The sequence below is a fragment of the Orbicella franksi genome, chromosome 8 (assembly GCF_964199315.1).
Source record: "Orbicella franksi chromosome 8, jaOrbFran1.1, whole genome shotgun sequence".
In the NCBI taxonomy this organism is placed as follows: Eukaryota; Metazoa; Cnidaria; class Anthozoa; order Scleractinia; family Merulinidae; genus Orbicella; species Orbicella franksi.
This window is the reverse complement of record NC_138152.1, coordinates 16,335,838-16,360,432: the sequence shown is the minus strand read 5'-3', so window position 1 is coordinate 16,360,432 and position 24,595 is coordinate 16,335,838. Positions and strand designations below refer to the sequence as shown.

The 24,595-nt window shown below is 40.5% G+C and overlaps 2 protein-coding genes across 3 annotated transcripts in view; both read right to left on the bottom strand.

Moving 5' to 3' along the window:
• Positions 1–7,418: 7,418 nt before the first annotated feature.
• LOC145494791 (uncharacterized) lies at positions 7,419–9,050 on the bottom strand. The gene has a single exon (XM_081474364.1). It carries the CDS (start codon positions 8,965–8,967, stop codon positions 7,954–7,956), a length of 1,014 nt encoding a protein of 337 aa, XP_081330490.1. The 5' UTR covers positions 8,968–9,050; the 3' UTR covers positions 7,419–7,953.
• Positions 9,051–9,259: 209 nt separating this feature from the next.
• The window catches only part of LOC145494752 (cytochrome P450 4A25-like), a 29,922-nt gene continuing 14,586 nt past the window's right edge, over positions 9,260–24,595 (bottom strand). The window contains exons 2-6 of one of the 2 annotated variants that reach the window (XM_081474322.1): positions 23,980–24,221; positions 16,889–17,179; positions 15,845–16,106; positions 14,609–14,851; positions 9,260–9,356 (exon numbers count right to left, since the gene is read on the bottom strand). In XM_081474322.1, coding sequence (XP_081330448.1) covers positions 9,343–9,356; positions 14,609–14,851; positions 15,845–16,106; positions 16,889–17,179; positions 23,980–24,221 — 1,052 coding nt within the window. In that variant the 3' untranslated portion in view covers positions 9,260–9,342. Of the gene's footprint in view, positions 9,357–10,465; positions 13,889–14,608; positions 14,852–15,844; positions 16,107–16,888; positions 17,180–23,979; positions 24,222–24,595 lie in introns of those variants that run through there. The other variant, XM_081474321.1, reaches the window with a different exon arrangement.

Below are 24,595 nucleotides of genomic sequence, written 5' to 3'. Positions count from 1 at the left end.
TGTTTATTAAAAAGAACCGACGCAGTGCTCTCAAGTCTCACGCATTGAGCATGAGGCTCACGCAAACGAATTCAATCTTGCGCTCTCAAGCTGAAACTATTATTTCTCACGCATTGAAGTTTCCTTGCTGTTTTAGTCAAGTACATATATAATTAAGTATCTCTTTGGATATAATTTACTCCTTGTATGCTTTGCACTTGCTTCGAACACTTTTCAGCACTAGGAATTCTTTTGCAGAGCCAGCATTTCTCCGGTCAGTGGGTTTAATGATTGCTTTATGGTTACTTTTAAAGCATCATATTTCGACTCAGAATGAAGGAAAAGACTTCTTAGCTACTTCAATTTTTCAAAATTGTCTAAGGGGCTGCGGGCATGCTGGGGGCATATTGGGAGCACGCTAACCTCCTAGGGGATGTGGGGGCATGCTCCCCCCCGGGAAATTTTGAAATTTAGACGTTTGGAATTGCTATTTTCAGCCATTTTCCAGTCAGCATTTGGACCTAAAGTACAATCGAACCTATGACTATTTTTACCAAGTTTATGTTTAACAACCGTTCTTTAACTCAAAATCTCAACGGCCTCAATCAGATAATCTCTCCTATCTATAATCTTCCTTTGAATTTGGCGTAACCCTTATCTTCTGCTGAAGACGAGAAGACCTTGGCAGCTTTCCCCTGTCTCTCTTTTCCTTCCATAATGCCATTTGCTGATAATGCAGCTTCATAATCTTTAACTGGTGACCCACTACTAAAAATATGAAGCAGACGGTCGAGGATCTCTTTCCTTTTTTCCTTAAGCGTGTTTTTAGGCGTTGTAGGGCCCTGCTCACTCAGCTGAGAGTGAGAAAAAATACTCGGCAATGACGGACTCGATTTATTCGACGTGGACGTTTTAGCATATATCATAACGAGCCAGACGTTCTTAGCAACCAAAAAACAGACCTGGGATCCCGTGGAGATGTAGAACTTTTAGTCCTACATCTCCACGGGATATCCAGTGGCTTACAACATTCCAGTGTAATCATATCCCTGTCGGTGATCGTTTATGTGCCAGAAAACGCGTCAAGTTTTGCACGAATGTGTCATAATCGTAAAGTGTGAAATTATATTTACTGTAAGACAATTCCATCGTGTCAGAGAGATACAAAACATTTTAATAGTCGGCGATTCGGGAAATCGCGCGACTGACGTGAAGAATTTGGATTAAAAGAAAAAATAACGTTGAAACAAAGTGTTTTCTAGGTTGGGGCGCAAACGCCAGGTTAAAACTTAGACTTTTTGATACATTTCTTACTCTTGTAAAGCTACGGAGCACGTATAGATGAAACGTTTTCGCTAATCTCAGTTATCACTGTTATTCAGTAAGCGAAGTGACTATGCCCAGCAGCCCAGAAATGCCCGAGAGTCAGAAATGTTCTCAGATTTTCCGCGGAAAGCCTGATTGAAACCTGTTTAGGGTATTCTCTGTATACATGTTTGTTGCTTAGCGATTCCAAAAATAATCTGAATTTTCTAATATTCGAATTCGAAGATCATGTGCACCGACACTTTGAAAATCAGTTAATGTTATGGGCAGTCAGGAAATTATCTCAAAAATTATGTCAAAGCTCTCAAGAGCGATAGAAATCTCGAGTACATGATGTAATTCTTTACGAGAAATGCCGAGCGATTCTGGAAACAGCACGACGGAAAAATCACTATCACGATTTTGTTACATACCCCGAAGCACTCGGCAACTGTATTGCATGGACTTCAGCCTGGATGAACCAGAAAAGGATATGTAACATGTTCTTATAATGTCACGCACGAGGGTAAAATCACTATGACGATTTTGTTACATATCCCGAAGCGCTCAGCAACTGTATTGCATGGACTTCAGCCTGAATGAACCAGAAAGGATATGCAACATGTTCCTATAATGTCACGCACGACGGAAAAAATAACTATGACGATTTTGTTACATATCCCGAAGCACTCAGCAACGGTATTGCATGGACTTCAGCCTGGGTGAACCAGAAAGGATATGTAACATGTTCCTATAATGTCACGCACAACGGAAAAATAACTATGGCGATTTTGTTACATATCCCGAAGTACTCAGCAACTGTATTGCATGGACTTCAGCCTGGGTGAACCAGAAAGGATATGTAACACGTTCCTATAATTTCACGCACAACGGAAAAATAACGATGGCAATTTTGTTACATATCCCGAAGCGCTCAGCAACTGTATTGCATGGACTTCAGCCTGGATGAACCAGAAAGGATATGTAACATGTTCCTATAATGTCACGCACGACGGAAAAAATAACTATAACGATTTTGTTACATATCCCGAAGTACTCAGCAACTGTATTGCATGGACTTCAGCCTGGGTGAACCAGAAAGGATGTGTAACATGTTCCTATAATGTCACGTACGACGGAAAAATAACTATGACGATTTTGTTACATATCCCGAAGCACTCAGCAACTGTATTGCATGGACTTCAGCCTGGGTGAACCAGAAAAGGATATGTAACATGTTCCTATAATGTCACGCACGACGGAAAAATAACTATGACGATTTTGTTACATATCCCGAAGCGCTCAGCAACTGTATTGCATGGACTTCAGCCTGGGTGAGCCAGAAAGGATATGTAACACGTTCCTATAATTTCACGCACAACGGAAAAGTAACGATGGCAATTTTGTTACATATCCCAAAGCGCTCAGCAACTGTATTGCATGGACTTCAGCCTGGGTGAACCAGAAAAGGATATGTAACATGTTCCTATAGTGTCATGCACGACGGAAAAATAACTATGACGATTTTGTTACATATCCCGAAGCGCTCAGCAACTGTATTGCATGGACTTCAGTTTGGATGAACCAGAAAAGGATATGTCACATGTTCGTATGATATGAACGAGCGAGGGAAAAATGACGATTTTGTTGTTGTTTTTGTTTCCTATAGTGTCACGCATTACTGAAAAATTTTGTGGTTTTTGTAAAATATCCTGTAGCACTCGGTAACGTAGAAATACTGCGAGGACGTTTGCGTGGGAAAAACAGAGCCGATTTATAATATGCGGCTACATGGTGATTTTACTATATATCTGGATTCGTCTTTCAGAAAACAGTTGGTGTACCATGGTCTTCAGTCTAGGGTCTAACCCACAAATGAAAATAGTGATTTAACATTTTAGTAGCTATCTAGTCCCCATACAATCTAAAAGCATGACAATGGGTGTAAGTCATGATATAAATAAAATATTAATCGGAAGACTTAACTTGGTGCGTTTGACTTGTTGAGTTTTGAAGCTGTTGTCTTGATTCGATGCTCTGGGAGGTTGGTCACGGGCAGCGCAAGCTGAAAACACTTTCTGGTTCTCTCCGTCGTTCTTGGGTGAATGAATTCATGTATAAATCAATCGTGGCTGGCGGTTTCGTTTGGTTTTCAACAACTGTTTTATGGTTAAAGCGAAAACCAATCCAAATGTATAGTCAGGGCAGCTCCTTTGTTTCCCTTCCCGTGAAAAGAAAACCCACGCGCCTTCTTTAACTCCTCAAGGCAAATTCGATTGGAAACTGGCTCAATTTCGCACAAATGCGTCAGAGAGACACCATATCTTCTAACTCAGAGGCGCATCTCGTTTTGTGTCCGTTTTCAACGACCGATGACGGGTTCATTCGAAGTCGAAGTCTTTATATATATATATATATATATATATATATATATATATATATATATAACTGTATATATATATATATATATATATATATATATATATATATATATATATAGGCAATTGTGGAAAACGAGGACGGACAACTTCGAGCGAAAAAAAAATATATATACAGTAAAAAATCTAAGAAATCTAAAAAAAGGTTTAAAAATTTAATAAAAATATTTTTATTAAATTTTTAAACCTTTTTTTAGATTTCTTAGATTTTTTACTGTATATATATATATTTTTTTTTCGCTCGAAGTTGTCCGTCCTCGTTTTCCACAATTGCCTACAAATTTCATTACTCGAGGTTTGGACTACGAATCCTTTTGGATCCTTCTGGCGCGTGGCATCCCTGTTGGCTCGAAGCATCTTAACTTTTTATATATATATATATATATATATATATATATATATATATATATATATATATATATGACCGCGCAATATTCCCGCGTTATGAAAATTTATTATAAAATATCAATTATGTGACCAGATCATATCTGAAAATAACCAGGTTACTTTTGTACACAATTACTCTCACTGAAAGCAATTATCGCTAACCACAATAGAACCGCAAAAGTCTTGCGATGACAGCAACCTAACAGATAAATGACATCACCCAATAGCAACCGGACCTGGCGAAATTTTGAGCTTCCAGTTAGCTCTGGCTCGTGATGAAGGAAGCCTGTGTTTCACGACCCGTCGACATAGCGCGTAAGAGAGGAAAACACATTTAAAACTCTGGAAATGCGTCTTCACTTCGACTCAGACGTTTAAAACGATCACTGCGTTCTCAGTTCCGAAATTCGTTGTCGGTCTACCGTGCCACTGGTGTCGCTTTCTCTATTTCGCTGGAGTAGTCTGTCTTTCGTCGCCAATTCATAGCTCTCATGTCGCCGTTTCAAGGCCATGTCGCTTGTCGGAATTTACCCCTAACAGGCCAGGGTCTCAGTATACCACGCTAAGATTAAAAATATCCCCCCCCCCGTTCCTTTTATATACAGCCTTACCCTTTCTTGTTTGAATTAAGGCTCTTTGTGGAATTGACTTCTTTCCGTTCATATGCCTCGAAAGGAAACACTTCCCTTGTAGATTAAATGGGTTTCGTATTGGGAACAAAATCCAGGTAATGATTCGGGTGAGATGGGCAACGAGCCCAAGGAGAGAACTACGTCTGCAAGGAAAGCTATGCTCGTTCATCCGGGGTTTAGGAGGGAGGCCTCACCTTTTGATTTTTTGCGCAAGCAAAGTGGAAACGAAAACAAAAAAACGCCCAAAGTAACTGTGGGCAGTTAAAATAACAACTTAGTGTTTTGATTTGCATTGAAATTCTGAATATCCGGTGGCTTATGGTTCGGAGTTCATTTGCGTTCTCTCAACTCAGGCCTATAGCAATAATTCAACTTAACTTTGATCATTCGGAATGCCTTAAAAGGCAATGTAGCAGATTCTTTATTTGTCTCATTAGCATAAGCGATTAAAACGTTCCCTGGCTGATGAAAAATTTAGGAGATCCAGAAGGAACCACGCTCCAACACTCTGATAAAAAGAAGCGGAGCCGATGACGAACTATGCAATCCGCGACATCATTCGTTTAGCTATTTCATTAATGATTGTAAAATCGTTAGCTCCTTTATCAATTTGACTGTGACATATTCGTTGTGTAGAATTGAGTCTAGAGCGGAAATGTGAGACCAAATCGCAATTTAGGTAATCGACCATGAGATAACACCCTGAGCTACAATCAGGGACAAAAGTGTTGAGACATTCCAGTACAACAAACGATTTCAGTCAACAAAATGTCAAAACACAAACAAACAAACCTGTATTCGTCGATGTTTCTCCCTCTCTCCCCCCTTTCAATGTTGAAACACTCTTTGTGAACAATAGCATCCTCTTAGAATATTGCAATTGGGGTGGGGGGTGGGGGGTGATATGTCTGGACAGGAAATTGGAAAATTGACCCGTCCAAGCAAAAACGTTCCTTTTAGGAGGAGTGTCTCGACTGCCTTACTGCGTCCCATTTCAACAAGTGAATGACATGGGAGTTGGTTGATTCTCTCGAACGCAGGCTAGCACAAGTGTCTGCAAGATGGACTAAAAAGACTAGACTAGAAAAATTTCACAATCATTTGCCCGAGGCTACCCTAGAGCTTTAATGTGATAGGAAATATTGATCAATCTGAGAAGCACGTAAACAGAGAGAAGAAGGGAGCATCATCATTCACTGGGAGTAATTTGCGGCAACGTAAACAAACACATAACCAAGAAACCGCGCTTGGCTAATCTGGCTTGCGAGCATGTTTCCTGAGCTCCTTGCTGGAAGGAAGTCTATTTCCCACTTCCTTTTACCATGTCTTCAAAACTTAACATGCTCCGCCGCTAAACCTTTCATATAAAACTTTTCATATAATAATGAGTTCTACCCGCAAGTTTATTTTCATAAAAATCCGATCTCGTGATCTACTAAGCCCCGCATTAAGCCTCTCTCGATATACAGTTCTTCCCTCTGGAGCTCTATATCTTTTACTATGTTCTGTCATTCACTGAATGTAACAACTACTAATTCGCCACAGCTACTTTGTAACTTTTTGGTGGGTTTGTTAGTATACTGAGCCAAGATTAAAATTTCCTCCATACCTTTTATATATAAGCTTACCTTTGCTGGTGTCATGTTTGAATTAAGGCTCTTTGTGGAATTTACTTTTCTCTCTTCAAATGTCTTGAAAGGAAACACTCCTCATGTGGGCTTAATAATGGGTTTGTTATTGGGAACAAAATTAAGGTAATTGCCCTGGAGAGACTGAGGCGTTATGCTTCACAAAGTCTGGAACAGAGACATGAATCTCTGTTTGATTTGGAGCAGGATATCAATTTACTGCAATGCGGAAATCACATGTCGTTGATTACTATGGCATAGGTTATAGGTTCACGTCTTACATTTTGCAACAGTACGCCTTCATTAAACGACGTGATCAAACATTTGAATTAAGGCCCTTTGTGGAATTGACACCTCTTCGTTCAAATGTCTTGAAAGGGAGTAGACTAAATAGGTTTCGTATTAGGAACAAAGTCAAGGTTATGAGCCAGGTACATAGCCTAATGTTCTTATTGTTCTCCTCAGGAAAGATTGCGTAACGCGCCCCAAGAGTAGGCGGATGTTAATATTGCGTTTGGGTGGAAAGCTATGCTCGTTAATTGTTTAGTAAGGCGGTCTCATCTTTTGCGTAGACAAAGAGGAAATGAAAACCAAAACGCGCAAAGCAACTGGGGGCAATTAAAATAACAGCTTAGTGTCCGAATTTTGATTTGCAGTGATATTCTAAATATCCGGTGGCTGGTGATTCCTGTGTTCATTTGAGCATATAGCAATAATTCGACTCAACTTTGATCATTCTGAATATCTCAAAGCGCAATTTAGAGTTCTGAAGAATAAATATTTAAGGACCAGGTCGACGTCATTACTTAAGATTTCTTCTTTGTTTGGTGCTTTTATTTTGAAAGTAGCTCGTTCGCGCTCAGTTCGTCCCGTCTTTTTACAGATCAGATGCAGAGATCGTTAGATGGATTTTTTTTGAAAAATTATTCCGCCCGAAGGTAATGGAGAGGAAACGGTAATCCGCACACCTTGAAAAAAATTGGTCAATTTTTTCAACTTTGTTAACCGCAATCCGCCATCCTTGTTTATTGTTTGTTTGTGAAGGGGTAATATGATCGCTACTTTAAAACCAAAACAGACAGTTTCACGGTTCGGCGATCGGCATAGAATACATTTTTTTGGCTGTCTTATAATTCATTGAACTACATGTAGTTTAAAAATCTTCAAAAGGAAATGGGGGAACTTCTCGAGGTAGAGAAAAATTTTCTGTCCTCTTCGGGTTCGAACCAACGACCTGCGGATTAGAGCACCGTCGGGCCGGGTTACCTCGTGTGGTGCATTATTTCCTTCTAGGGCTGATGCTCAGAGAGAAAATACTTGGGCTTGTTTCAAGCACGCCAAATTACTTTCGAGTTAGCTTTCTCCTCTCTAACACCAACACAACATGGACTGTACAGGACACCAAATAATTACCGCACTATGCTTCAATAATAAAATACGTGTTCTTCGCTCAGTTGTTTGTATCCTGGAGGCTGTTAAGTTATTCAATTTTGCCTGACGGTTTTTTTTTTTTGCGTTCTCTAATCTATTTAAAATGGTGCAATAAACCTAAGAAGTACTCAAATTTCTATCACACTGTTTATTCTAAAACTCTTTTCCTACATCCGACAGAGCTTTGCAAACTGCTAGGTTCCCTTTGATTAGTCCTTCGACAGCGTAAGGAATATTGTACTTGGCACAAAATCGCTTGAGAATCTTGGATGCCAGTGGTAAACTGTGGCGCGGCAGTGTGGGCCATACATGATGCTCCACCTGGTATGCAAGACCATCGCTGAACCACATGTTAAAGACTGTGGGTGTGATATCACGCGTAGAGCGAACCTGGAGGCGGACGAAGTCGGTGCCCTTCATCTCCTCACTCGTAAAGACTTCCATTGCGTTATGACCGACAGTGAACACTACTGCAATGAATAGGCCACCAAGTGACTGACATACAAGTAGAAAGACGGCGCGAGAAGAATTAGTTTCTAGCAGCGACGTGATGTATATCACTGCCAGATAATGAATTACCAAGGTGGTAATCTCTGAGATCTTCATCGCCAATCCACCCAGGTACTTGTGCAGCGGCTCGAACTGAAACAGCAGCGATTGTAGTAACCATGACATCCGCGCAGCAGCCATTAGTGGCAAGTAAAAGAATTTCTGGTGCCGAACCATGAACCTGGGATGGTCCTTGAGGTCTTCAGAGTCGCCTTCGATGATCTTCTCTGACCACAACAGCGACGGCATTGTTAAGATATCTGGATCCCCACCAGCTTGGGTGTGTACCACGTTCGGTGAGGCATGGTGATGGTTATGCTTCATCTTCCACCAAGAAGTAGAGAACCCCTGACATACGTTGCCGATGATGAGCCCAGCCAAGTTGTTGTACATACGGTTTTTAAATACTTGGTGGTGAAGGAAATCGTGAGCGAGCCAACCACACTGCTGCCAGAAAAGAGCTAACAAAACACCGCCTATGATCGCACCAGGCATGCCATTCAGGAACACAACTGCCGCGATTGCCAAGCCGAGTATGACAACGTTGGATGCCACCTTAAACGAATAGTACAGCTTTGAAGATTCAAATGCATGGGCCTTCATAAGCTCCGACCTCATAATCTAATATCTTTCCTATAGTCCATTTCAGTATCTGTCGAAGAGGAGTTCGAATCTTCTGCTAGCTCGCCAACGTAGAACCGCGGCAACCAGTTGTAGACTGCAGCAGGGTGGAAGGCGCTGAACACATCGGTGGCATCTTGCCCCGCGTGAGTGAAAATAATGTTCCCTCCAGGATGTTCCTTGCCAAAGTTGGACACATTGTAAACTTTGTCCTTGATTGCGATCCATGATGGTGAGCCGTTAGTGCCGTTGTGTTCCTTTAACTCCTTCTCAGTGATGGAGACTTGTTCGTTTGCTTCCGTCGTGGATTTCCCATCTGGTTCGGTCACCATTGCACTTTTACGATGAATAATGTTGGGTGCCATCATGAACTTATTCTCCTTGTGCTGAAGAAAAGAAAAATATGGCTTGTTATTCAAACAGGTAATTTATGGTACTCCACCTTCGTCAAAAAACACAATTGGTTCATGTTTAGCGTGCGTATATCGAGTTATGGATGCACGCGGGAAGTGAGAGCACGAAAGAAGCGTAAGAGCTGCTCGTGGCGCAGCCGAGAGCAACTCTAGCTTCTTGAGTGACTTCAACCGTTTCCAATTTTTCCAGTTTTTAAGTTAAAGTTGTCAAAATTCGCGACTTAACCTGAAATGTATCTGGAAACAATTTGCTATGACATGCCATTATATTCGACACTTGATGTTTCCATATCAGCCATATTTTGACAGGTATGTTTTCCATATTTAAAATTTAGAGTTTTTTTTTTTTTTTTTTTTACCAAACAATTATTTTAAAATGTTTGGGACTTTTTAGACTCCTGCTCTTTTAATTTTTGACTTCTTTTGAGTCACTGGTTGTTTTCTGATGTCTTGATTGAGAGCTCAAACATTTCAACGCACGCAGAGAACTCAACATCGAACAGTTATAACGAATAACATGGCGTTTCACTTGTTTTGGCAAAGTCCAACGTTTTGTTTTGTCGTCATGAACCTGCTGTAAGTCCGATGCCAGTTGATTGCTGCAAAGCAACAGTCTAATGTCATAGCTTAAGTTGGACGTTCAAGTTCAAGTACAAAGTTCGATGAGTAAAGTTGATACTAAATCACAATGTTGACAACTGTAAAGTTGGATGCTGAGCAAACATTTGATGGAGAAGGAAAAAACCCTAGACATCAATAAAACTGAGCTGAGTTTTTTTTACACAGGATGCTACAAACAGAAAGTACATTCACATTATGATAGCCCAATTGATTTTTCCTGATGCAAATTGGTGAAAAATTGTGAGAAATTGTAAGCGATGGAGCAGAAGAACAACCTGGAACTATTACCTCCTGATTCTCAAAGCGAACGCGTGAAATAAATCATTCACAATTATTACATTTCATAGAAATAAATTAAATTAATTCACGCTCTCATTGCATGAAAAATCGAGAAAATAATTTACCTTTAATTTAGCTCTCAATGTCAGAAGAAACTGAAATAACAGTCACTATCGCGTCGAATGACTATTGAAAGCGAACTAAATCAAAATCCCCGTTTATAAAAGGGTTTTCACTTCTTTGGCAGTGTTCTAATTTTGTTCATTCTAAAAGGACTTGGGAAATTTGTAAAACTGAATTACAATCCTTAAAGTGCAGTCAATTAGCGCTAAAATTTTCGGAAGTCACTTTATCTAATTAATTTTCGTATTTGTCATGTCACCTAGAGATAACGTAAAGTTTGCGGAGAAGGGCTGGATCAAATTTCGTTTAAGGTCATACAAAATATAGAAAGAGTGACTACACTAACACTCTCGAGCCAAGTTGACGACTATCGTCGCTCACAGAAAACGAAGGTGACTACGGGCTACAGTTAAGTATTCGACAACATTTGATCCCTGTTAAGAAAATGCTTATTAAGTCTAATTATTCCTCCAGACGAATAGGCTTTTTATTCCATCTGAGCTTATTATTATTCTTCGTTTTGCGTGACAACGTGACGGTACCAGCGATATTTTGCATAACAAGCACTGAAACACTAGCGTGGCTGCGTGGTATGATGTTGTGATTACATAATCGGACAGTTAAGAAGGTCGCTCAAGGGCAGAGTCGATCTGCATGATCACTTCCAAACAACTTTTTTGTGCATGAAATCTAATTTTCAGCTTAACACGGCGATCAGACACCAATGCACACTATTTTTGTTGGATGAAAATCATTTTCCTTTAAAACCGCTTCAGTAAAACGAAATGAAATAACGGGACTTAAATATTCGGACTTGTCCGAGACAAGTTGCACAACACCTATTACTTATTTCTGTGCATGGTGAAAAGGAAAAATCTAATCAAAGAAGGCTCAAGTGTCGGCACGTGGATTAGAAGGTCGCGAGTAACCTGGGTACCCGTGTTGTGCTCGTGATGATCTCGTGTTCGCTCGTGTGAGTACGACAGGGACCTTACAGAACAATCGCTCTGCACGTGCATTTGGCACCTCTGTACATTTCTTAGCCGTCCTCGGCAAACGACTTAGTTTTTAATACATTGCTTCTCGTATTTAGTACTTGAAATTGAACGCCTACATCAACAATTTCCAATTATTTTTTTTATAACCGAGAGACACTGCAGAGATCTACATAAATGCAAGACTATGAAGCAAAACTGATTGGCGACGTTCTCGGTGTCGCCGTCGTCACTGTGTAAGGTTCGTAAATATCGATCCTGACGGTCATGCAAGACCATTTTACCTTAGGAATCGAACACAAGGTCTCATTATTAAAGTGTGGTTTTTACCGAGGCAAATCATGTAATATAATATACAGAATAGTTTTCCCTAGGAATTTTATTGATTGTAATTAGAGCTTTATGTGCCTAGACGTCAAGGGGGGCAAATTTTCCAATTGACCAGGCCGCACGGGAGTGTTGAATGAATTCGTCGTTATACGACCCTCAAGATCGTAGCTGACGGTGAGGCACTAAGCCGATAGTTTCTTTTGGTGACTTGTTTGGGTCATAGACTGCTAAGGACTTCTTGGGGAGCATTATCGACACTATCCAAGGCTTTCATTTCTGTGTCAAACAGACTGTTTTTGGGCTTTTCATGGTTTTAGTTCATTGTGTTTTCATTTTACTGTATTTCTCAGCCTTGTGTATATTTTCTTTACATATTCTTGAAATTTCCCCAGGTACAGCCTCGATGTTCTTATGAAAAGATTCTTATAGAAAAGAGCCTGGGGCGTTTGGGGAATTAAATATATTGGCCTCATTCGCATAAGTTGTCATTCACTGTCGACCGCTCCCTGGCACTGCATGGTCCATTACGTTTTATATAATATGTCGAATCATTCTCGTATTTTGATTGCTTCTTACTCGTGCACTAGGATTGTTTTTCTCTGCACTTGCGCATGCATGATTTTTTTACTCCGTGAAACATGCTTTATTTCGGCTCGGTGAACGTAGGTAATTGCTTTTTTTTTTTTAATTTATTTATTTTCAGCAGTGGTCGTGTGCAGTGAATGAATTTTTTGGTACAAGTATGCTCAGTTAAGTAAAGTAAAGTAAAACTTTATTTAGCCAAGGTGGTCCATTCAGTATCGTGGTTGGTATCCAAAGGGGCCCTGGTAATGCTTGCAGGATACTTTTTTCAAAATCACCCATCACCTGAGTCTCCTGCGCTGTTGGTTTTTTTTGGAAGACTTCTACCGGTCCCCCTGCCCCGTTCAAAAGTCAAATGGTCCACCTCTTACATAAAATCAATTCTATGTTGCCGTGTGTCTGTTCAGTAAAATAGATCACAGATGACATCAAAATGTGGTTCTTACCACCCAGGTCTATAAATGAATACCCCTAGATTAAATGCTCGGGTAACCCTGCGATGGGCTAAAATCCACTCTAGAGTTTCATGTAATGGAGAGCAAACGAAAAAAGGAAACCGACTGGAAAAGTTATAACTCTGATTTTTATACCTAATCGTACCTTTCTGGTACGCTTCGGTGCCATATCAGGCGAGTTTGGCAGAGAGATGGTTGGTTTTTTTGGCGAAGAGCAGTCGAGCCAAAATACCCATGGTGAGACCAAACGAGTCTGATATGCCGCCGAAGCTTACCAAAAGGGTACGATTAGGTACAGCTGTATTTACCGTACCCAAATTCGGCCAAGTGACTATGATATCATAACAATATCATATCAGTGACTTAATGTCCCAGGTTATCAAGACAGTCGACACGGCTTCTAATTGGCTAATCGCGAATATGGGTACGGGAAAAAAGATAAGGGTACGCAGAAATTTGTCGTCCATTCACTATGTGGTGTACTGGTTGATATCAGTTGATATCACTACTTTAATACCATTAGTCTGCATCAGAGTAAGATGCTATAGCCATTTTAAGAGACTAATTAGTACATCCTGGATAACGTGCATGTTTCTCAATTAGAGTGGTTAAGTCAGTTGCTTTTTTTAAAGCATTTAAAACATGCTATTGCATAATTATAAAATTAAACGATATTACACTGCTGTAATTTCACTTGCATGCGACTTGCTGAAAATCCTCAAGCAATAATCCTTGTAATAAAACAGTTTCTACAAAGCGCAGAAATGAGATCCCGAGAAACACAAGAAATCACTATTCCGCAAAAAGTTAGCGTAACAGTGAGCTACAGAGTAGACGAATTATGAAGCTCTTGTTGTAGTACTTATTTCAGCGTTTTCTTATCATGCATCGTTTTCAACAGCTCTGATTCGCAGTTGCAGCGAAGGGAATGGCTTGGCTGTGAGTGACATTTTTGGCTTGACTTCCGGAAAACCAGGAACAGGCGAAAAGATGAACCTCTGAAGAAGAGAGGCCAAAACAAGTCGCATCTCAGCCATTGCTAGCTTATTTCCAATGCACATTCGAGGGCCAAATGAGAATGGCATCAGAATATATCGCACCAAGGACTCCTGTTCTTTGGCTAAAGAGTGAAAGAGAATGGCAACTTCAGCATAACGACAAGTCATACAAAGAAATACAAAACACCTTGTTTGATCCGGAAAGTCAAACTTACTAGGAAATAAAAGATCTAATTTATCTGCTGATCAACTGCCCACGAAAATCCTATGATATCAACAGTGGTGATTTTCCGAGATAATGCGACACAAGTTAAACCATGGCTATCACGTTAATCCAAGATGACGAAAAATCGATAAAACGAGATGTTACTATAAATCTTAGTGGATGTGATATCACAACCGAAAGCCATTCATTTAGTCTTTAAATCGTGCATCCAAAAAGCGTTAACTGTTTCACTGGAAATTGTGTTTCAATCATGTTATGATATTGACGGCAAAATTCCCATGATCACCTCTTACATTTTACAGAGCGCTAGCTGGCATGTTGGATCCGCCATCTTTGATTTCAACACAATTTGAAACAAAAATAAGGATGCAAGACGGTTTGAAAGAGACTCTTCATAAACTGAAAGCAAAACGAATCTAGTTTTTGATTAGTAAAGACAAATATCGCGTCAATTAACGTGATCAAAAAGTTGACATGATGGGACTATACACAAACTGTCCACCACTCCTCCCCCTCCAGCCAAAGGCTTAGTAGCTTAATAGTTGCTTAGACACCCTTCTCCTACTGTTCCTGACCGCTTGCAGGGTTCAAATGAAAGGAAACAGTAATTACTTACTCAAATTCTCAAATCTCTCAGGTTTGAAAGTTTCTGGATCTTGCCAATACTTTTCAGAGCGATGAATAACGTGAATTCCAATCAGAAAATGAGTATTGGCAGGGATGTGGTAACCACCCAGAGTGTCATCCTGGGCTGATTCTCTGCCAACCTGGGTCACAGCAGGATGTAGTCTCATGGATTCCTTGATGACGTTACTCAGGTATTGCAGCTCGTCAAGTTTGGCCCAGGTTATATCGGTTCCTGTCGTGTCAATTGAAAAGAAACGTTTTCATCCAGGTAAAGGAGAAGGTCACCCTAAAAAGCTTACTTTTTTTGTCGCTACCTATAGCAAGTACACATTGAGTTTTTCCACTCACCGGAGTTTCAGCCGATCTGAACTGCCAGCGATCCTGAAAAACTTCGTCTCGAACGAAGCCCAAAACTCGACTTTAGAGCCCGCCACATTGAAACTGTACTTGGCAGCCAGGTCGCGTTTATGTGACGTCATTCCGTCCAACTCGAAATTGGTGGGAAGCTGAAAAACCTGCAACTGACGTGGCAACCTTCACAAAGTCAGGAAAGTGTATTTTTTCAACCGATTATCCACTTCATCATCTTCACTGTGGAGCACGTTTGGCTTGAAATAATACGGCTCAAGAGCAGCCATAACCTATAGGACGAAATGATGTCACGAAAACGCGGCCTGGCTGCTGAGCACTGTTCAAAACGGCGGCAACAATGCCGAATTTCAGGGGTCTTTGGAGACAAATTTTATAAGGAAAACCTGCACTTCAGAGGCTGAAACTTCGGCGAGTGGCTAAACTTGGTGCCAGGTTTTTATCAACGTTGACCAAAAAATACGTTTTTTGGAGTGACCTCCTTGAAAATCCACGAACCCTCTTAGGAGTTACTGAGTAGAATAATGTGTGAGTGACGTGTGATCATGACGTAGGATATCATGGCGTCCTTTGAGGTGGATGCTTCATGTCTTATGATTGGACTTTTTAACTTGCGAGTTGTAGTGGGTGGTCAGGATATTCTTTTCGATAAAAGCATGTATCTGGAGCCAAAAAAGAGGTCCGTAATGCGTACACGTGTGGCTTACAGGTTACCCCATAGAATCAAGGGCTATTCTGATAGCGATGTTTCTGTCCTTAGGACTTGAGGTATTACAAATATTGTCATTTCTTCATTGCCCTGAGAACGAGGTTTGAGCGGCCTTAAACCACGCATCGACCAGCAAGGGATACATACCATCTCCCAGGACTTCATTTGCCTCCTTTCTGATTTTCTCCTGGATTTTGGGGTATTTCGCTAACTCGTATAAAGTCCAAGACATGCTTACGCCAGTAGTTTCGTGCCCAGCAAACAAAAAGGTAAACACCAGCGCGCGCAACTGGTCATCATACATTCGGATGCCAGTTTGGTCGTCAACCATATCCATAGCAATGTCTAAAAGATCACGGTGGGCGGGTTGTCTTCCCGTTTCCTTCATACGGTGCCTTTCTTTGATTACCTGAATTGGAATATCAGTTAGTTGTTATAACACAAAGCTCGTCGCAAAGAGAATAAAGTTTTGTCAGCGCGAGTGATCTTCAGAATTTTCCTCAGTGATGCACACTACGCACGATGAAAATCCTTGGGAAAGATATCTGTCCAGCGTGTTTCGGTTGGTTAACGTGCCATCTTTTCACGAAACTAACAAACGAACAACAAGTGAATAGAACATTGTATGATTTGTTACCCCCTTTGTTATTTACTTTACGCATTCAACCGTTTGATTGACAGCAGCTGAAATCTGCGAAGAGATTCGAGTATTCCCAAAGCTGAATCTGTTGACCTGTCACAGCTGACTAATTCTAGACATGCAAATTATTATGCCGCGCGTTAATAATCTGAGAACTGTAAGTACATGTCGCGAAAGACAATGGCATTCTGAGCGATGTAAGCTACAGCTGTAGCTACATGGCTGATCTATCACACAAAAGCTCTATAGTCCCAAACCTTTTGAAGAAATTTGTCACAATGGAGTCTGGCGAGATCACGAAAATTAAGTGAATTGTGTTCCGTAATCCACGCAAAATCACTAAATTTCACTAAATTTTAAAGTGTTGCTAAACACGTGAAAAACTGGGCTTTTGCAACATGGTGGTAGAAGTGTTGGAAGCAGTAAAGTTATCCTAGTAGATGTTGAGCGAATAGTCGACCAACACTGAACGAGAAAACTAATTTGGGCCTGTAAGAGTCAGTTTTATCAAGCAAATGTTCGTGAAACAATTACATCTCAAGCTAACTTACCTTCATGACAACTTCATTGGTAATTTTAGTTGCATTGCTCTTTAGTCGATTTTCTTTCAAAGGTAGGTACTTAAAAAATGGCAAAGTCAACAAAGAAAACCTGCCAAGGTCCACACCAGTCGACATATGATTGAAAGCATTTGTGATCTCTGTGTCCCCGCCACGTACGGACTTGAACTGGTATCCGAAAGCACTCTGCCCAACAATGTCCAGTGCCAATCGCAAAAGATCTGACTGTACCATAATATCTGCATAGTCTTTCTGTGACTGTTGAAGTTTTTCTTTCCAGAACTAAAGACAAGTGAAAAGGGATGACATATAATACAACTAGACTGCGACCAGTCTCGCTTTAGCTTGAAGTTTGGCGAGCGTTCACCGCTTTACTCGTGGCTGGCGCTGGGGCCTCGCGGCTTTGCTGCTCACCTCTGTTCATTTGCGTTCTTACTCGCGGATTTTCGAGCAAAAGAGAGACTACTCGCAGTCTACAATACAACCCTGAGCCCAGAGCCCAGTTATTAGATACCGGCTCAGCGCTGACACAAGTTTATTCGCCCGAACTAATATCACAGTCCGTCAGCTAAGGTGCCATGATTTCCACAAAAGGTAAGAATTCCTTCAGTATCTGTCATAGATACACATATCAAGAAACGCGGCCCATCTGGTGATTACCAAGATTTAAACTTTGACCTTATATGGTAACCGTTAACAATGGCAGCAAGAGCTTCATAATACGCAAGGGAGCTTTTAAAATTTCGCATTAGCATACGAGCGGGAAATTTAAAATGATCGGAAAGACTAAAGTAGAGACAAATTCCACCCAGGGGAGGTGCGCTGGTAAAATGTTTTCGGTGCAATTAGTTAGCTCAGTTAAGGTACCCAGTAGGGACGCTGGTTGTTCTCATAAAGTAAGAGCGTCAGCTTAGAAGTTTAATCGGCAATGTTCGCTTATACATCGCTTAAACTTGGCAAAAGATATATTCCATCCCTTTTTCTAGTGGCTCTCTATGCTAGACACTGAGCTGTCGATGAGAACATGCGTTTGGCCCGGGATTAACGTCTCGAAGCGCTGCGAGTCTTACGCCCATCGTTCAAATACACTATGAGGGGTCCTCTTTCCCCCAGTGCGAGCAATGTATAACATTTAATCAGGACAATTAACAAAACTAAGAAACATACATAACATAGTATTTAGAATAAAATTTGTTTTTATTTTTCTGCAAGCAAGTTCATAAACAAAGCCATAAGTTCCCATCGACAATTGTGGGTACCACTCCTTTTAGCACGGTTTCTACTGCACTGGATGCATTGTGTTTCGTCGGCGGATACTAAAGTCAGACACTATTGAAAATATAAGTCGGAAAATGCCGCAACAAAACACCTTATAAAACGCTTTGGAATGATTTTCTGCCCAAGAGTGCGATTGTCGTATAAGCGGAAAACACTTAACCATCTTGCGCGACGGTTTTCGAACCATCCTGTAAATAAAAGTCAAAGGAGCTAGCATGAATAAAATGTGAACTCCATTACAACACAATATCAATACAATGCCAAGCATATAAATGAAGTGAGACAGAAATAATTTTCAACGCGGTTTGGATGAAGAACCAAATTCTCAGATCTTTTTCTCAGGAGAATTTATATAATTGACACTTCGAAAATAATCGACTGCGTTCTCTCGAAAGAAGCCGAATTAACAGCTCTATGATGAAAAAAGTTTTAGATGAAGCTGCCCATCGATATGCAACGCGTCAAAAATATATGCGTAACCGGTCGTTTCGCCCGAAATGCGTTTCGCCCGGAACCGTTGCCCCCGATCTCAGTCGTTTCGCCCGAAAAAGAAGTCGATTCGCTCAGATCAAAAGTTAGTTCGATCGCAGTTTTTTCGAATCGAGTGATAAAGCAATAAATGGTTAACTCGAACAAAACAAACACTGTTGAGACCCTTTGTCATCTTTCCGGCGAGATGATCATTGAATACCATGCACGTTACCTGTAAACATCTTATTTCTTGCTGTGAAAAACAAAGGAAAAAATCACACCTTCGGGCTTGGCACTAATATTAACAAGTCACAAGTGTAAGCAATAGAAAGGTAAAAAGCAACGTGGAAAAAAGATCACACTTACCCAAGACAAGTGTGTAATCTAGCGAGTCTTTAAATTGTTTGGCTCAAAGCCCTGACTGTTCTTTCTTTTTCAGTTATTGTATAACCTGTGAATTGAAACTCGTTGATGAAACTAATCCGTTAAATTTGTTGGTTTAACATTCAATGGCCTGAAAAATGCTAACAATCAAAATTATGTCTCGACCAAAACATTGCCCGACAGTCACTAGCGAGGTGTAATAAGATTGCATGATGCTCAGCCCCGGCTAAACGATCATACATTTTCGCATAACATCGTGTTAGAAGAACATGTTTGACCATTTAGTCGCCTCGCCCAACATTCCCATGTCTGATGCATGGCTTCCCATGTTTGATCTGTAAATCAAACATTTGCTTCACGGGCAAATGTTTGATCGTTTAGCCACCTCCCCAAACAAAACAAAATCAACGCGGGAAAAAGCTTACCAATCAGGAGCCGAATGTACGTAATGTCACTGCATAATTTCAGCGGTTATACACGGAAGCGTTTATTTATTTATTTATTTGTTTAACTTTGTTTATACACGGATAAAACACCAGGACTTAAAGTAAATACTAAAATTGCATTAATTACATCGTTATGTTGTTTGATGTTTTATCAAACACTACTTCATCGTTTGGCAACCCTACTTGCGAAAAACACGATGTTGGACGATAATGTTCGATCGTTTAGCCGGGGCTTTAAGCCTTTGTTTTGTGATGCACCGAGATTTTCGCTGCTGTTACACGTTGAACTGAACTGGAATTATGGTGAATTATACCTCCGATCTGCGCTACTGGCCCTTATTGACAGCCCTGTTAAATAAACAGATTTGGAAAAGTGCCCAGGGAGACTGATTTTAAAACATCTTTCAAAGCTCTTCTCTGCTAAGTTTAATAGTACTTTAAAGTGTCACTGAAACGAAATTTTCGTACTCTCTTTTATTAGCCCAATTTGTAGTTTGAAACGTGCTTAAAATAATGGTGAACTTTATTTCTGTCAAATCCTAACGGAAAGTGCTTTTTTTAGCTGCTGAAATCGACTTTTTGGAGCAAAACTGTGTCCGGGCTCTGGAACCGAATTTAAGGACCTTGTGACGTCACTGGTTGTATTCACGCAAGAAACGCTATAGATTCTCTCTTGTTTTCACTTGATTTATTAAGTCTATTTTCCATATTGTCGATACCTGCTAGTTTTCTACCTTGTAATTTCTGTCCAGTCTTGACAGGAAATACATATCATGAACGTTGGAGGGCGCCAAAGAGTGTAGATTCACCAAAATAAATGCTACAGATTAGAACAGCTCAGTTACTTTTCGAACATCTTGAGTACTCGATTGGAGATTTCGAAGACGAGTGTGGCAACTTTTATATCACGTCCTAAAGCCTAAACACGATATTTCGTCGTCTGTTTTCAGCCTGGTTCTGAAATTTGGATTCTCACGTTTATCTAAGGTCTATTACACAAGGTTCGAATATATCCTCGGCAACTTTACTGCAGTAAAAGCCGTAAGCGCATAAGCCATCCGCACAATCACGAAGTTATTAACGGTCCACAAGCTTTGAGTCGAGTATTTCTTTGCACACAGAGGGCATCTTTTTATGATACTAATAAGTGAGAGTTCTTGTGGTAGACAAAATGTATCTTTGAAAATTGTGATCCGCAGCAGGGTTTGCTTTATTGCCGCATACGTATCAGTGTAAACAAAGCGGGAATTTCGCTTCTCTTTTACACGTATCTCCCAATTGCAATATTTCACGGTCGATGGATTACTTTGAGTTCTTTAGCACATACTTATGTCTATAATCTTCATTTAATGGTATCCAAATTCAAAGCAATTCGTTAAAACGTCACTAGTTTACACTCCTTTCGAAGGTTTATTAAACAGAATTTGAACTAATTTGCATATATCACCTTTCGCCGTCGACATTGTCACGCTTTCTCTCGTTTCCTGAAAACATACCTGTAGGGTCATGGCAGCTTAGTTTACCTTTATAGTTTAAATTCGCTCCCTCACATAAAAGAAGAGGGTTTCTTAAATTGTTGCTGATTTGATAACTTGTAGGATGTAACAGAGGCAACTGGACTAAAGGTCACTGTAACACAATCTCGTCCGCGGTGAAACTCACAAAGCGTCCGGTTTCCTCGAAGCGAAGCGACTCGAAACTCGAAGCGTTGTTGCTGCGATTCGTGCAGCAGCAGTCCGGATAATAATTTCAAAAGCCGCTTTCTCTTGTTTTCATGTCTTTTTTACTTTATGAGTGTAGATATTGTTTAATTGAGTGGTGGCCATTTCACCAAGAGTCCCGATCATTTTGCGATCCAAGAACTCCCACTCGTTTGCTTGCTTACATAAAATATCCTGCAAATATCCAATTAAATAGACTGAAAAGCCCCTGGATCGACTCTCCACCTCTTCTTGTCTAAGCCTACTGTTATTATCTGCTTTACAGCTCTGAGATGTCCTTAAGATGTTTTTTGGGGGGCTTCGAACAGTATTCTCTTCTCCCGTAATCACTCTAAATTTTCAGCGCGGCATGAGAGTAATACAACCAGTGACGTCACTAGGCTGTTTTGGCCGCGCCAAGATGGCCGCCAATTTTGGGCTTAACCAGCCAACTTCGAACGGCTGAAAAAGTAGTTTTCGCTTACCGTATGCGAAAAAAAAGTCCGCAGTGTTTCCAAGTAAGGTTGAAACTTTATTACTAAGCAAAAATCTCACATACGAAAATTTCGTTTCAGTGGCACTTTAACAATATGCTTATTCATTGCTTTATAACATGCGTCACGATAAGCGAAAACAATGGCGCGAAAATATGCTCGGATATTTGTGCGCGGACATTACCTGTTCCGAGAAGCGAACAGTTTTCCAAGAGCGTAGCTCGAGAAAAACTGTGAGCTTTGAGGAACAGATAATGTTCAAGGACAAACATCCGAGCGTATTTTCGCGCAATATGGACGCTATTGTGTTTATTTTATTTCAAATATTTTTGCAACATGCACAGTTTTGAAAATTGGGGAATATCACTCGGATATTCCGCAATTTTAACTGGGGCATATTCAGTCACGTGATGTGTTTAGACCAATCGCGTGCGACCGAAAATACTTGATGGATTATGAGAAAGGATAATTCTCTGTAGAAGGAAGGGACTTCCAAGCTAGATACCCAAGGATAAGTGTAAAATGTCGGTTGATTACTACGGTCTTGAAGTTAAGAAAAATATAACTGTTTGTTGCATAGAAAAATTGTTTCTGTTTTTTTTTTCTTTTATGAAAAAGTTCTTGCTATTTTTAAGCTCGTAACTGTAAAATAGTAACACCTGCAGACGGATACATGAAGGGTCCACAGTTCATCTAGCCGAGCTTTTATAAATCGGCTCGTTAATGGAATTTGTTAATACATTCACTTCATTCGATGGTGTTACTCGTATACCGTAGTTGTCGCCAGGGATATGATGTAAACAACTAACTGCCAGGCTGTAGTACGGCAGCAAATAGTGAAGATAACTTCCGGTGACGTCATGGCGCGCGTACCAGTAAGGTTTTCCCGCTGTAACCTTGCTTTCTACTACGGGAAAGTCCCTGGTTTCACGTACTCTTCACTATGTGTCTGAACAGTCTAGTTTGGAGATAAAGTACTCAATCATAAAATCCTTTCGAAGATGATTGTTTCCGTTTGTCATTTGTACAGAAAATTTGAACGATTTTAACAACTACCACGAGATGATCAATTCAGTTATTAGCATCGGGCCGAACAGCCGGCCGTAGATAAGAAAGCTTCCTATGTACTAAGCTTTCTATGTACTAAGCTGAGCTTTAATTGTTTATTGCTGTTCAAAATGTATTTTATTAGATTTAAAAGTTCTGTATTTTCGGGCTTATCACGTTGTACGAACAACCTGTCCGCGCTGAAATCGAGCTTTTTATCAGTGTTTATATTTTGTTTTGTGGTTGGAATTGTTATCGAGTTCTAAAAGGCAAACCTAAATTCTCGGAGATGTAAGACGGATACAGGAGAAGGAAATCCTCGTCATTAATCAAGCCTATTTCTCATGAAAGTAGAATAAAATCTCTGGTTTCCTTGAACGAAGTCATTTTGGCAAACACACGTGGAGGCTGCACATGCCGTTGTCGTGCAGCGAAATCTTGATCATTTGAGTTTGGAGGGTGAAACGCTGCTGTCAGCCTAGTCCCTCTCGGCCAAAGTAGCCGTAGTTGTACCTCGCAGAAGCGTAACTTTAAGTCCCTTTTAAAAAAGAAGTACGGCAAACCATGAAGTGACGAAACGTTTGAAAATTCGGAATTGATTTTGAGGTGCTGTGGCTCTCAGCCACTTTTTTTATGAAAAGGACCGAGTAACCAGCTATTCTAAGTGCACAAACTACGTGCCGTCCTATCAGTTGAAGGGATATTCCTTACTCTGTCGAAAATAGTTCTAGCTACTGAGCGTTTGTGTTGTGTAGGGCGATAGGGTCTGAAATGGAGATACTAGCGGTATGTGTAGCGTTTCTGTAAACACTGGTCCTAAAGGGCTATTGACATTCCTGTTTGTCTTCGTGATGAAGCATTGAAGTAAAAAATAATTGTTACTTATTTGAAAGGCTTTTCAAAATAAAGAAGAATGCCGTTTTCATTTTTGGAATATCTTCTTTCGTTTTAGAGATATTTACTTCGCCCGGCCGGTCGGTCGGTCGCGATCGGTAGGTCCGTTCGTCAGTCAGTCAGTTAGTCAGTCAGTCGTTCATCAATGAAGCTGCCTCACTGTTTATTAAAAGGAACTGGTCTTAAGTAGATGAGGATGAGTAGATATTTTTGGGAACGTACGTAATAACGTAGGGAGAGTGGTATGGTAATTCTTGCACACCATATTTTCGGCGTCCCCCTTTAAAGAAATGTGGTTTTGCCTCCCTCAGTAATTCCACCGCCCCTCTACGTCGTAAAGAATGAACGCTCCTTTAATACTTACATACCTGAACCAAGTCGTCTGCAGCCGTCTTCATGAAGGGCACCATTCCCTTAAGGTTGGTATAACTAAAAGCTGGATTGATCATTTTACGCTGCCAAGCATGATCCTTGCCATTTGATGTGAGTAAGCTATTTCCAAGCGGGGGCATCAGAAGTCGAACAAGGGATGGTCGCAAGTACTTGTAGCAGTTTGTGACTAATACCTGTTTTACAAGATCTGTATCTGTCAGGTACACTAATGGTCGATCTACAAACAATAAAGGAATTTTAAAAATATCATCAGCAATTAAATGCAGATAGGAGGAAAATAGTTCGCTGTCGACAATTAACGTTAAGTATGGTGTCTCTGACATTTTTAGTTTTGCGAGCACGAGAAGGATCAGAACGTCTTCCGTTTCGAAAAGCATGCAAAGCTGTTTATTTTATCGGTGTTCAGGTGCGTGCCTTATTTGGTATGACCCCATCTCGACAGGAAACTGAAGCATCCTTTCAGAAGTTCCGTTTCTCCCGAAAATTCTCCAATGGACTGAACAAAAAGTCGTGTTCTATGTTCATCGCTATCGGAATTTGCGGAAATTCCTTTTTGGAAATAGAAAACAGCTCGCAATCATCCTTTTTGAA

What these genes read in the sequence shown, in the direction of transcription:
- LOC145494791 (XM_081474364.1), bottom strand. Translation starts at nt 8,967, where the DNA reads ATGAGGTCGGAGCTTATGAAGGCCCATGCATTTGAATCTTCAAAGCTG.